The sequence below is a fragment of the Sus scrofa genome, chromosome 15, assembly GCF_054392235.1.
Source record: "Sus scrofa isolate SSC_HxYL_T2T_F1_AM1 chromosome 15, Sscrofa_HxYL_maternal_Yorkshire_Landrace_v2.0, whole genome shotgun sequence".
In the NCBI taxonomy this organism is placed as follows: Eukaryota; Metazoa; Chordata; class Mammalia; order Artiodactyla; family Suidae; genus Sus; species Sus scrofa.
The window spans coordinates 145,950,762-145,963,905 of record NC_139397.1 but is presented as its reverse complement, the minus strand read 5'-3'; the positions used below and the strand labels follow the sequence as shown (position 1 = coordinate 145,963,905).

Here is a 13,144-nt window from a genome sequence, read left to right as displayed (position 1 = left end):
CTGTGCAGACATTCCGGAACCCCCTCCCCCGCCCCCGCTCCACACCCAGCTCCCCACCTGATCCCTTGCCGGAACCCCAACCTGCCTGGCCCTTCCGACCAGTCCTTGCCTTTGGGCTGCTGGTGCAGCGGTGGGCCAGGCCCCCATGGACCTGACCTCAAGATGGTGGTGACAGAAACCACCTTGGGGCGCCCCCTCCATCCCCCAGATCGGGAAGGTCAGCAGGGGCGGAGGCCCTGAGAGGTCACAGCTCTGGTACAGGGAAACGGGCAGGGCTGGGGAGACACGGGGAGACACATCACATCTACAGAAAGGCGTCCAAAGTACAAGCTAAGCGCGGGGAAGGAGGGCCAGCCCGTGGCCGGAAGAGCGAAAGAAAGAGGGCGGGGGCGGGGCCTGGGGCGAGGGGCGGGGCTTCACACCACCCCGCAGATGAGCGTCTCCACCACGAAGGTGTTCTCGAAGTGGCGGATGGCGTTGCAGTTCTTGGCCCCTCGTTTGTTGATCCCTGCGAGAGAACAGAGAAATCCCAGTGAGGCCCGTGCCCGGGCCCAGAATGGGTTGGGGCCACAAAGGCCACCAGCCTGAGGGCCTTGGCAGGGCTTCAGGACCCAGGCAGGAGGCGCCCAGGAAAGGACCCCCAGATCCTTTCTGCTGCGCAGAAAAGGGGCGAGACCTCAAGAGCTGGAGTCAGTCCTCCCAGCCCTGCCACCTTCCTGCTGTGTGACCTCAGGGGTGCTTCTTAACCTCTCTATGCCTGTGTGGTCGTCTTTACAAGGAGCAGCAAGAATAATGGTGACCTTGACTGACGATGACTTAAGCTCTCTTAGGAGGAAAGGACAGAGGGCAAAGCAGGGCCTGGCACGCGGTCAGTGCTCAACTAACATTAGCTGTTATGGGAGTTCCCACTGTAGCTCAGCGAGTTCCGAATCTGATTAGCATCCATGAGGATGTGGGTTCGATCCCTGGCCTTGCTCAGGGAGTTAAGGATCTGGTGTTGCCAGGAGCTGAGGTGCAGGTCAGCTGAGAGAGAGAGATGGCGAAACCAAATTCTCTAGGTGTTCAGAAATGCCCAGTCCATGGGGGGCAGGGCAGGCCTGGACAGTGGCGACTGGGGGGGCCTCACAACGCGGGGCTGGAGGGAGAGGGCTCTCTTGGCTTCTGGCAGCTGGGCTCCAGCAGCTACGGAGCCGGGCCCGGCCAGATGGCCAGGGTGTGGAGCTCGGGGCAGGGGCCGAAGTGGGTGGAGCTGGCCACTCACGTCTCCGGGTGGCCCTGCGCCGCAGCCGGTAGGTGTCCTTCCCGTTGCACAGGTGGTAGATGAAGGAGCCCAGGGCCTCCTTGTCGCTGACGTGCTCCGTGACCACCATCTCCTCCTGGATGATGTAGGTCTGCGGGAGGTAGGTCCCCCTCTGCAAAGCACGCGGCCACAGCGCCCGGTCAGCTCCAGGGGCTCCTCCCGAGGTCCCCACGTGCCCACTGCCTGCTCTCCTCAGAATCATCCTCAAACACCCATCCAATAACCAGCCCCCAAATCCAGAGGCTGCAGAGCTGGCCCTTCTGACATCCTTAGGCACCTCCGGCACCTGCCCTGCTGGGAGTCACCAGTGTGTGCAAGTCTGGTCCCCACCCTAGAGGGCGGGGGGGCCCCCATCTCCTCCCTGCCCTGCTGACACGGGGGCAACACAGGGCATGGCCATAAATGCTCAGGAAGCTGGTGTTGGGGTTCTTCCCAAGTGAAGGAGGCAGAAGCTGGGGGTTAAGAGAGAAGGTGTTGCCTCTGAATGAGGCAGAAGGGAGATGGAAAGGGGGACCAACCTGGATTGCTGGGCCAGGTGCAGCCGTGCCCATGACCCCCCCCCCATCCCCACCCTTCTCCTTGCCCTGGGCTGGCCGCATGCCGGAGGGGCGCAGGGCAGGGACAAGGTGCTGCTGGGACCCCGCTCACCTTCACGTTCATAAGGAGCTCCCAGAAGTTGCGAGGGGGCAGCACGATGGTGGTGTTAAGCTCGATGACATAGCACTTGTCCAAGGAGATGTCATGATAGGCGGTGAGACCCTGAGCAGGAAGAGGGGGCGGCGTCAGCCTCTGCAGGCGATTTCTGAACTCCTGGGCGGGGGCTTCCCTTCCCCGCCTCCTCTCCTAAGTTTCTAGAAGGTTCCACTAGCTAGATGAAACTACTAGCGGTTAAATGCTTCGGTCGTCACAAGGACTCTTCCGCGAGGATCACACAGCCCAGGTTGGAGGATGACACAGCCCACGCTGCAGAAACATGATAACGTCCCAACTGCGCATCTCGTTAGAGCTTCGAGGTCCAGCCACCCCTGTGGACAGACCCTCAGCCCCCGTGTGCTGCATCCCTGTAAGATGTCAACACGGAAATAGCTTGGTAAAAAGGAACACTGGCCTCGCCCATGACAGCCAGCGTCTGCAGGAGAAAATCAGCCGTGGCTCGTTCACATTCAGTGATAAGCGCTTTGCCTACAGGATGACACCGGTGTCTCCACATCCCTGGTGGACCTAAACCGACCTCCGCCACCTGGTTTACGGTCCACGGTGTGTGTTCCGAGTCTGGACAAGGGACGCGGGCATCCTGCTTTCACCCCGGTTCCTCCCCGGGACGCCCCCTCGCCGCCCCCGCCTCACCCGCTGGAAGTCGTGGATGATGTCGGCAGGGTCGCCGCCGCCGAACTGGGGCACGGGCACGTTGATGCGCTCGTAGTTCTCCTCCAGGTAGATCTTCACGTCCTCCTCCAGCTCCATGCGCGTGCGGGCCTGGGAGGACAGGGAGTCCTCGTAGAGGACGCCGCAGTGGAAGAAGTTGTCGCGGGCCAGCTGAGCCAGGGGTGGGGGAGAGAGAGAGAGAGACAGCCTGGTCACGCAGGGCCCACCGGCCGAGGGCACCAGACGCCCAAGGCCCGGGGAAGCAGCGAGGGTGGGGCTGTGAGACCCATTTCACAGATGAAGAAACAGACACATGCAGCGTCAGGGAGAGTGAGCCTGTTTCTGGGAGGAGGACCTCTCTGGGCCTCAGTTTCCCCATCCGTTAAGCGAGGTGGCCCCCTCAGGCCCCTCGGACTTCCGAATCCATGAGTTTATGACTGTGCAAGGGGGTGGACCAACAGGGGTACAGACCCGTGAGAAAGAGTCTGAGGTGAGCAGGGGTGTCCTCAGGAGCCAACGCAGGGACTCTGGAGGGGACTGGCTGGGCCCAGTGGGGTGCCACCCTCCGCTGCCACCAGGGGGTGCTCGCCCGCCGTCCCTGCCCCCTGCGGTAGCGGCACCAAGGGAGGGGCTGGGAGGGGGCAAGAGCTGAAAGGCAGCCCTGTTATCAGATTCGTGTGGCACCACCAGGCAAGCTGTATGTCCAGCCTCTTACAAGGCCCGCCACCTTCCCTGGACCCGGGCCTCGTGAGAAACCCTGACAAACGCAATGTCCCGTATCTGAGCGGCCAGTCTAATCACTCCATCACACAGGAAAGGGAGGGAGCCTGGCCTGACCGAGGCCACGTGACAAACGGAGAGGAGGTGACCGCTCCTCCCCATCCGGGCCAGCCCAGCCCGTGATGATTCATCACATGAATCACTCCGTCCTGGGGGCAGACCCCTGAGGCTGCGCAGAGGTGCCCCTGGGAAGCTGAGTGGGGTGAGGAACCCCAGGGGAGCATGAGTGGGGGCTGGGATGGGAGGGGAGGTCCAGGGCAAGGCCCCAGAGAGGGAAAGTGAGAACCAGGGACAAGGGAGGGGGGAGAGCCACCTGGGGGAGGGGGAGGGAGGATGCTGAACAAAAGGGGAAGTGAGTGGGTGTGTGGGAGCTGAGGTTTCAAGGGTAAAGTCACATGGCCTACAAATGCTTCAGTAATTTGCACTGCAGAAATCCTGGGCGACAACAAAGTTTTTTGTTGTTGTTTGTTTGTTTGTTTTGCTTTTTAGGACCGCACCCAGGACATATGGAAGTTCCCAGGCTAGAGGTTGAATTAGAGCTGTAGCCGCCAGCCTACACCACAGCCACAACAATGTCAGATCTGTGCCGTGCCTGCCACCTACACCACAGCTCACAGCAACGCCAGGTCCTTAACCCACTGAGCGAGGCCAGGGATCGAACCTGCGTCCTCATGGATGCTAGTGAGGTTCGTTTCTGCGGAGTCAGGACGGGAACTCCTGACCACAAAGTTAAAGCCCAACGGTTGAGGGTGGGAAGAAGTCCGCTGGGTCATAGACAACTGGCAATTCCCAGCCTTTTTGTCACTGAGATGTCCCCATTTGCTGTGTTTATGGTTATTCTCTCGAGTGACCTTTACGTTAACTACCTTCAGTTCCTTCAGCTCTGCCTCCCTGCCCAGTTCTGGGCTGATCACAAGGTTGCTGTGCCCACAATCAGTTCTCCACCGCCCAGCTCCGTGTCCTGATTGGCTGTGTGAGCAGATAACTAGGGTGTGATGGCAGGCTGAGGTCACCCTTAACAGGAGGCGGAGGTGACTCGGTCTATACTCCACCCTCCACATTCAGGGTTTGGAGCCCCAGTGTCGCCGAAGCACAGAATGGAATTCCTTAAAGCCCGCCCCAGTGGGCACAGGGGCCGGGCCCTGAAAGGATCACCCGAGGTTCCGGTGCTAATGCGGGGGCAGGGGTGGGGTGACACTGCCGTAAGGGGCTGCGAGCCTCACAGCCCAGATTCCAGCGCCGACTCCCCCATCGCTGACTGTGCTCCTGGGAGAGCTCCCTGTCGGGCTCCGTTGTGTCCCAAGAACTAGGTTCGAACACTCCTGCAGTGACCGTGGGAGCCAGAGGACAGGGCCCCAGGCCTGTCCCCTGGACCAATGCCAGCGGGGAGGAGGATGCGGGTCCTTTGGGCATGCCCGGGCGCTCCTCCCACCTGGGGGGCACGTCCAGGGCTTCTGGCTGCCCTGTCCTCACCACCCCAAGCACCTCGCTCTCAACCGCTCTCACCAGCGCCCACCCCCACCGCGCAGGCGCACACGTCTCCCTCGGGCCCCGGCTCACCTGAGCGAGGAAGAAGTATCTGTAGATGTAGACGGAGGCGAACACGAGGCCCATAAGCAGCACGACCATGCCCATCGACAGGTAGCACACGCCGCCCACAGAGCTCCCCTTCTTGTAGCGGTGGTGGGGGGGCCGCTCCTCCTGTGGACAGCAGCGCAGGGTCAGCCAGGGGGTGGTCCCGCCGCCCTGGGACCCCCCAGCCCCCCACCCCTTTCCTGAGACATCAGTTTGCTGGCTGGGAGGGAGCCCTGGGGCAAAGCGAGAGGAAGACGCTGCTCAGGACTCACAGGGCATCATCTGGAAGGAACAGAAAGCATTGCCAGCGTGTCTCCCCCGCCCCCCACCTCTTTCCATCGAAAGAGAAACTGAGCCGCACTTTGGAGCCTCCTAAAATGACCAAGGGGGACTAAGCAGGGGAATTTTGAATTACCCATGCCATTAGTCCCCTTCTTCATGCCAGTTGTGACACAGCAGATTCTTGCAAAACAGCAAAGGGGGAAGCCCAGACATGGCCTTGGTGACTGCACCAGACCTAGGAACCTATAGGAACTGGGGTGCCCTGGGCAGGCTGGGAGCCACTGCTCTAGGCAATGGGGGACCAAGGATGGCTTTTGAGATAGGAAGTGACAAGATCCACCACAAGGCTCGAGGGCCCGGGAGGGCTGGGATGGGGACAGCAGGAGCGGCTGCTGACTGATGGGGACAGTGCTTCGGGAGGCCCTCGGGGCCTGGCATGGGTGCTCGTCCCCTCTGGCCACGCGGGGCAGAGGCCATCACAGAGACACTGGTGCCAAGCAGGCCATCTGGAGCAGAACCTGGGGGATGACATCTGGAAGCTTCCAGAAGCCAGGGCGCCTCTGCCAGGAAGGAACTGTGGCTGTGGCTGCCGGCAGGGAGGCCAGGGCAGGAGGTTCCTGGAAAAAACTTGCTGAGGAGCCAGGCTCAGGTTTGGGACAGTAGCCGCCAGGCAGCCAAGAAGAAGCGAGCCGACCTGATTCCACTCCAGCCCACACGCGCTTTGGCCAGTGGATGGAGGTGTGTGTGTAAAACTCAGTCACCCTGCTGGCCCCAGAGCACTGGACCAAGAGCGCCGTGACCCTGGCCATCTCTTGTCTTTATGCCCAAGCTCCCTGCCACCCAGGTCTCATTCACCCTGGAGATGTCACAAAGGTCCCAGGCCTGGCCCTGCCTCCAGAGTCCACCATTCAGTATCTCCTCCATGGTGTATGGATGCAGCCGGGGGAGGTTAGAGGCCAGTCCCAGCCCACCCCCCCCGCCCCCCCATGCCTCCATCCCACCCCCAACCTCAAGGAGCTGAGATGGTGGGGGGGGGGCTCGAGCCCTGAGCCTGGACCTTCTCCCTCTAGCTCCGCCATCAACTGTCTGCTTAGCCCTCTTTGTGCCTGTATCCACTCTCCCTTTCACCCTGGAGCTGGCGACACAGTTCAGGTCCAAGTTACCCAGGACAGGCCCTTATTCTCAGTGCAGCACAGGGTACTCAGCCTACTAGGGGAGGGGTGCAGAGCCTGCTGTGCTCCTCAGGGCCCCCCGGGCTTAGGGTACATGGGGTGGGGGGCCTGGGTCTCAGGGAGCAGAGGGATATCCCATCAGAGAGGATGATGCCTCCCCACTTGGGGCTCTCACCACCCCTTTCCTCCAGGAAAAGGGCAGAAGATGCCCAAGGGACACTTCCCCCTCACACCTGCCACCAGGCCCATAGCCTCCAGCATCATGGGGTGGAAACACAGGATGGAGAGGTACCCCAGCACATCCTGGGCCCCCACCCCCTCGGGCTGGGCCATCTGCCTGCCCCAGGCCTCTGCTGGCCCCAGGCCTCTTCCGATCCTGGCCCTGCTGCAAGGTCCCATGAGCCAAACCTGAGAAGCAAGCTGGTGAGACCACCCACCTTGCAGGCATCTCCTCAGCACCTTGGGGCTCCCTGGGGGCACGAACCAAGATGACTAGCACAGGTGGCCTCTGCCCACAAGGCCCCCAGGGACAGCTGCCAGCAGGAGTGGGTAGGGGCGGGGTGCAAGGGCTCTGACTTTCCAATGGGCTCCCAGGAGCAGCCCAGGGTGGGGTGACCTGATGGCTGAGCTCTGCCAGCATCTCACAGGAACAAGCCACCCAGTGCTCCAGCCATGGTGAGTGGGTCCTAAGGAAAGATGGGTGGGTGACCCAGAAGAAAGGCCAGGTGCCGCACCTGCTGTGAACCCTGCCCTGAGAGCATGACTCTTCTCTTCAATGAGACAGTAGTGCTGCAGAGACCCAGAGGCCCCCCCGAAGGGGCTGCATCTGTGCCTGCAGAGCAGCCCAGCCCCCCGACCCACCGCTCATTCTCCAGGAAAATGGGAACAGACTCTTCCTGACCGGGTTTTGCAGGATTAAAGGAGACAGAGATCCTGAAAGCCCTTTGCAAAGGATAAAGAGTTAGATAAAAATAGCAAATCTTTATCAGCTAAGGCTTTCATTTTTAGGGCCATCGCAGGTGGCCAGCTGTTGAGGCTGCACTGTGGCTTTGCTTTGCTCCTGCATGTGCTCAGTAAAAGTCAGAGAAGCAAAAGCAAGCTTGTAAAAATTGCCTTAAAAAAAAAAAAAAAAAAAAAAAAAAAAAAAAACCAGAAAGCAAAAAAGTCAATGCGCTATAAAACGAGAGCCCAACGCCTGCCCAGTTGAAGTTCACGGACAAGGTGAGGCCTAAGGGTTTTAAAGCAGCCTTTGGGCTAAGAGCTGGGCCAGGGGTTTCCTAAGGCTTGGGGGAGGGGCCAGCAGGACCTCCTCTCTCCTAAGGTGGGGGAGAGAGGAGGTCCTGAGGGCAGGGGAGGGAGGCCCAGCCCCAGCTGGAAGTGAGGTGAGGCCGATGTAGCAGATGGACCATCTACAGCCAGGACCCCTGGATGCCAGCAGATGTCCTCACGCATCTCTGTGAACAACCCTTTGGAGGCTGGGGACCGCCTACTTTTCCTAGACAGCAGCACATGGCTTCCTCACCAGCCCTGAACCGCACCCCCAGGGCTCATGCCCTGGTCTCCACCCTATCTGACACCCCTCTGGCAGGGCAGGTGGCAACCAAACCCCCAGAAGCATCACGGCCGAGCAGCAAGGGTGGAAGGGAAAGCAGGCCCCAAGGCAACTGGAAACCACGGCGTCCTGAGACCAAAGCCCTGAGTCATAAAGTCCCATCTGGGAGGGAAGCCCCTGAACACGGGCCCGCACCTTCAGGGCTCTGGCTTTCAGGCCCTTGCTGCAGCTCTGGGGAGGAAGCTGAAGCTTCTGGGGAGCAGGCAGGAAGCCTGGGCAGGAACCTGGGGCCTCATCCTTGGGATCCCTGGCTGCGCAGCTCACCCAGGATGACAGCCGAGGGGGTGCTGGAGCCCCAGGAGAATGCCGCCCCCCATGTGGAACAGCTACCCACAGCCAGGCATCTGGGGCGGGGGGCGCTTCCATTTGGAAGGTAGGAAACTACTGTTTCCAGGGCAACTGGGCTTCCAGAGCAAGAGACCTCGCTGTGCTCTCTCGTGGGGCACGTGGGCCACTGTCGGGGAAGCCTAGAGGGGCCCGGGCCTCGGCCTGCCTGTTTCACGGAGCCCCCGCAACGGTGCTCACTCCGTGTTTTGGCAAAGTCAGGGCCAAAAGAGTCAAGGGGAACCCAGCCACCTGAAGCCTTAACTCAGAAGACCCCTCGGCTCCTGGAGAGAGTGCCCCAGTTACCTGCCTTCAGTACCAGTGTCCAAATGAACTGCCAGCAGATTAAACTACAGATGCTGGCTGCTTGGAGGATGCTGGCCGGGGAGCCAGAAAGGCACTCGCAGCAGGCCCAGGCTGACGGCTGCGGGGGCGCTCCCCTCAGCTCCCAGCACCATTCCCCCTCCTCGGCATCTCTCCCAGGCTGTGGACCACAGAGGCAAGGACACCAGTGAGGGAGAAAGAGAGAAAGAGAGAGAGAGAGAGAGAGAGAGAGAGAGAGAGAGAGTGTGTGTGTGTGTGTGTGTGTGTGTGTGTGTAGCAGAAGCCTAGCAAGGGTGGGGAGACTGGGCCAACACCCTCTGTATGCCCCCCATGCAGAGCTGTGCTCAGATGTCCATGAATTGGGCCTCAGGGACACCTGTTCGCCTGTGACCCACGGGTGCCCGCAGTGCAGGTGGGGCGAGGAAGAAGGGCATGGGCCTGAGAACACCAGGCAGGTCCTCTGCTGGGCAGGCCAGGCAGAGTCCCTCTTCTGTTCTTCCTGACAGTCCAGACGGGACCCCAGACAGCTGCTTACAGTGGCCCAAGCCCAAAGCCCCCCAAGCAGGCAGACCCAGGGTGGGACCGCCCCTCACGCAGATCCTCGTGGCCCTGCCCGCAGGGCTGCCGGCGGGTAGTGGGCACTGGGACCGGAGCCTGGCCACATCCACGCTCCCGGCTGGCAGGGGATCCTCCCCCAACCACTCCAGGAGACCCAGCTCCCTCCAGCCAAGGGCCCGAGGCCAGGACTCTCCGAAAGTGAAATCTGATCCCCAGGTATGTGGGCTGGGGGAGGGGGTGACACAGGGGCCACTCATCAAAGGCAAAAGCCACGGAGAAAATTACAGCGCAGAGAAGATAACTCGCATTGACTGTGTTCCTCTCCTCTTGCAGGCCCCCAGCCGGATGGGGTGAGTCTGTACATGTCCACAGCTGGCTGTGTATGAGAGTGCATGTGTGTGTGCACGCGCGCGTGAGTGTGTGTGAGCAAAGACACAGGCAGAGGTGGGGAGAGGGGAACGGGGCTGCGGGGCGCAGGCCGGGCCAGTGGGTGCGAAGAGGGGGTGCTTCCCGTCCAGCCCACTTTCCAGGCTGGCTCCTTGCCAGCTGCCCATCAGCGCAGGCTTCTTATCATCTCAGAGGCGGGCACCACCGCGTGTGGAGGGTGGGCAGCTGGAGGCCCAGCTGGGCCCCCACCCCCATCCCCTCCCAGCCCACCGCGGCACTTCCTTCCAGCAGCAGGTCTGGGGACAAAATGGTCCTTGTTTCAGTTTTCACTCAGAAGCAGGGGGAGGCCCGCTGTGAGGGTGCTGCCACCGCCTTGCCTTGCCCTGCCCCCCTGCCCCGGGCCTGCACACAGGTCGACATTTTATTAGGATGCTAGCGGGTGGCTCACTGCTGAAGGGCATTTGCAAGCTCACCTGTTCATCTAGTGGTCCTTCCAGGGCTTTAAATCTTATTTCTAAATCCAGTTCGGATTCTAGGATCACCCCCAGCCAGAGGAGCCTTTTTTTTTTTTTCGGCTGCCTTGCGGCAGGCATATGGCATTCCTGGGGGGGCCATGGGTCAGATGTGAGCTGCAGTTGCAACCTAAGCCACAACCGTGGCAAGGATGGATCCTTAATACTCTGTTCTGGGCCGGGGATCCAACCTGCGTCCCGGTGCTCCCAAGACACCGCTGATCCCCTTGCACCACAGCGGGAACTCCAGAAGAGACCTAATAAGCTTTCCTCTCACGTGCCCATCAGCTCGGGACAAACCCAGATGCCTCCTCTGGATGAAGCAGCTCCCAGGGCCTCCCATCCTAGTCTGCATCCCCCCACCCCTACCCGCCCCTTGCTGTCTGGACTACTGTGAATGCTGGGCCCCTGCAGGAGGCAAGCGGCTGGTGTAGACGGCTTGCTCCACCAGCACACGCGGGAAATGTGCCCACCGGCCAGGTGAGGCCACCAGAGGCTCACAGATGTGAACTCCCTTCCCAAGGCTCCCTTTCTAGCAGGCGATTGGCAGAGCCTACAGGATACACCCCAAAGCCTCCTCTGATCACCTGGGGGCCAGGTTCCTGTGAAAGTTGACAACTAAGCACATCTGTGCTAAAGGTGCTGGGATTTCAATTCTCCCCTTGGGCCCCCATCACTCCCCCTTGTCAGTTAAGGGAGTGAGGGGATTCCTCCCAGCGAACCGGGTTTGGGGGAGGAGGCGTGCTCAGCAGGCTCCAGGCCACTGCCAACAGCACCAGGAAGATGTTGATATTTCCATTTCATGCTGGGTGAGGGGGAAAGAGAGGACGCTCAGTTTTGGAGCCAGAAGCTGGATGTCAGTTACTGCCAAGGCGATGCTGGCATCTGCCATCCCACCCGACACCATCAGCAGGCTGCTGCTGGAGAATGTGCCACTCCTGCGAAATTCGGCAGACCTTCTGATGGAGTTTGAATTGCTTTCTTCCAATGTCTGGCTGGTCCTCCCTCCTGCCCAAATCCTAGAGCTCTCCAGACGCAGGGTCCAGTTTTCCAGGCCTTAGCTGGGTACCTGGCCCCGGGAGAAGAAAGGGGTAAGAGTGCCGCCCTGGGCCCCCAGCCCTGTGCCCTCCAGGGCCCTTCGTGGAGGGAGGAAGGAGGCTTAAAGAGCCCCTGGCAAACTTTTAAAGCTGCAGGCCAGGCCTTCAAATATGGAGTATCCCCTCCCCATGTGGGCTTCAGAAGAAGATGGAGCTGCTCTGGTGGAGGTTGCATGGCAACCCCCCCAACCCAGGCCAGGTGGTCCCTGATGCAGCAGTGACCGCACCAGGGCAGGGGAACTTGCCCAGGCTCTTCCTGGCATTCTGCACTCAGGGATCTTTGCTCTGGCTGGGACACCCACGTCCGAGGACCCTCTCCTGTGTCCCCTGTTCCAGGGCCGGACGTCCTGCAGCCGCCGCGCCCCGCCCCCTCCCCGCAAGCTTTAGTCTGAGCCATCAACTTCGGGAGGGGCCTTGACGCTGAGGAAGACTCCTCAAAAGCCAGCCCGGGAGTGCAGGGGACGGGAGCTGGGCCCCAAGACCTCCAGGGGCGACGTACACACCTTTGCCCGGGCACTCTAAAGGCTGGCTGGACCAGCTCGCCCTCCCCTCCTTGCCGCCACGCGTCCAGCCCCCTTCGGGCCCTCCCCCGGTCAGACTCCACGCAGCTCAGACAGTTTTCCACGGCGGAAATGCCTCCTCTCCCCCAGGCCGGAGGGAAAGGGGAGGAGGGGGAGGACGATGGAGGGGGCGGGGTGCACCGAGGCCCGCCCCCACAAAGCGCGGCCGGGATGCGGGGAAGGCACCGGGGCTGCCTGCAGAGGAGCCTCCCAACCGGGTGGAAGGGGTAGCCCCGAGCTAGAGACAGCCGAGGGAGGAAAGAAGAAGAGAGCAAGAAGGCCGGCAGGGGCTGGGATGGGATCGGAGCGCCCAGTCTCCTAAGAATCTCGAATCTCGAATCCCAGACGAGCGGCCAGGCCGGTTCTGGTTTATTTCCATTTCATGTTTCATCACTTTCTGATCCACCAAATTCAGGTGAGGCTGGCAGCACATCCTTCTCCCCCACCAGTCCCCCCGGAGGGACGAAATCAAGAGTCCCTCCTCCTTCGTCGGCAGCAGACGCGCCCCCCCCCCCCAATTCCCCACCAATCACAACCCACCGCCCTACTTTGGGGAAACAATGTCCAACCCTCCTCCCATCCCCCACCTGGGGACTCGACTCTCGGCCCCTCCTTGATTGGAACCAGATTCCTACACCCCCACCAACATTTCTCCAACTTCTTGGGACCAGCCCCCTCCCCCTATTTGAGGCCAGGCACCTGGGGCCCCCTCCACTTTTGGCAAAAACCCCGAGCACTTCCCCACCTGGGACCAGCGACTCGGAACCCCCCCACCCCCACTCTTCGGAATGACGCTTTCGGCTGCCACTTAAGAACAGGACCCAAGCCCCCTCCCCACTTTAGGATGGATGACCCATTCCGGACTCCCACCCCCGCGCCGGGGTCCCGACGCGCCTCAGGCAGTCGCCAGAATCGGCAAGACGCGCTTGGGTCCCCTGCCCCCCGCCTGAGACCCCGGGGCCCCTCTCACCCGAGCCGGCGTCAGCAGGATCTCAGCGGCCGGGGCGGGCGCCGGGGCGGAGGCCGAGGCCGAAGCCTTGTCGGCCTTGTCGCCCTTGATGCCGGCCACCGCCGGCTGGAAGCTGATCTTCACCATGGCTGCGCCCGGCCGTGCGTCCGCCCTGCAGCCTCTGCCCGTGCAGCCACCACCGGCGCAGCCTGGATCTGTAGCACCGCCGCTCCCGGCTCCGCAGGCACCGGAAGTTTGGATCCCGTTCGCGTCCTTTTCTCTAACCCCACCCCCAGCCCTCCCCGCCCCCGCCCCCAAGGGAGGGCCTTGGCACCCGCCGCGCCTGC

The 13,144-nt window shown here is 61.6% G+C and overlaps 1 protein-coding gene across 1 annotated transcript; it reads right to left on the bottom strand.

Moving 5' to 3' along the window:
- Window positions 1-416: 416 nt before the first annotated feature.
- Window positions 417-12,944, bottom strand: ITM2C (integral membrane protein 2C). Its single transcript, NM_001123131.1, has 6 exons — window positions 12,819-12,944; window positions 5,006-5,146; window positions 2,648-2,836; window positions 1,949-2,059; window positions 1,262-1,412; window positions 417-508 (listed from the first exon to the last, which is right to left on the bottom strand). Exons 1-6 carry the CDS (start codon window positions 12,942-12,944, stop codon window positions 417-419), a joined length of 810 nt encoding a protein of 269 aa, NP_001116603.1.
- Window positions 12,945-13,144: the final 200 nt, after the last annotated feature.

Coding starts and splice junctions, on each gene's coding strand:
- ITM2C (NM_001123131.1), bottom strand. CDS start 12,944: ATGGTGAAGATCAGCTTCCAGCCGGCGGTGGCCGGCATCAAGGGCGAC. Junction 2,060..2,647: donor TCATCCACGACTTCCAGCGG/GTGAGGCGGGGG, acceptor CTTCCTGCTCAG/GGTCTCACCGCCTATCATGA. Junction 509..1,261: donor GCGCAGGGCCACCCGGAGAC/GTGAGTGGCCAG, acceptor GTTCTCTCGCAG/GGATCAACAAACGAGGGGCC.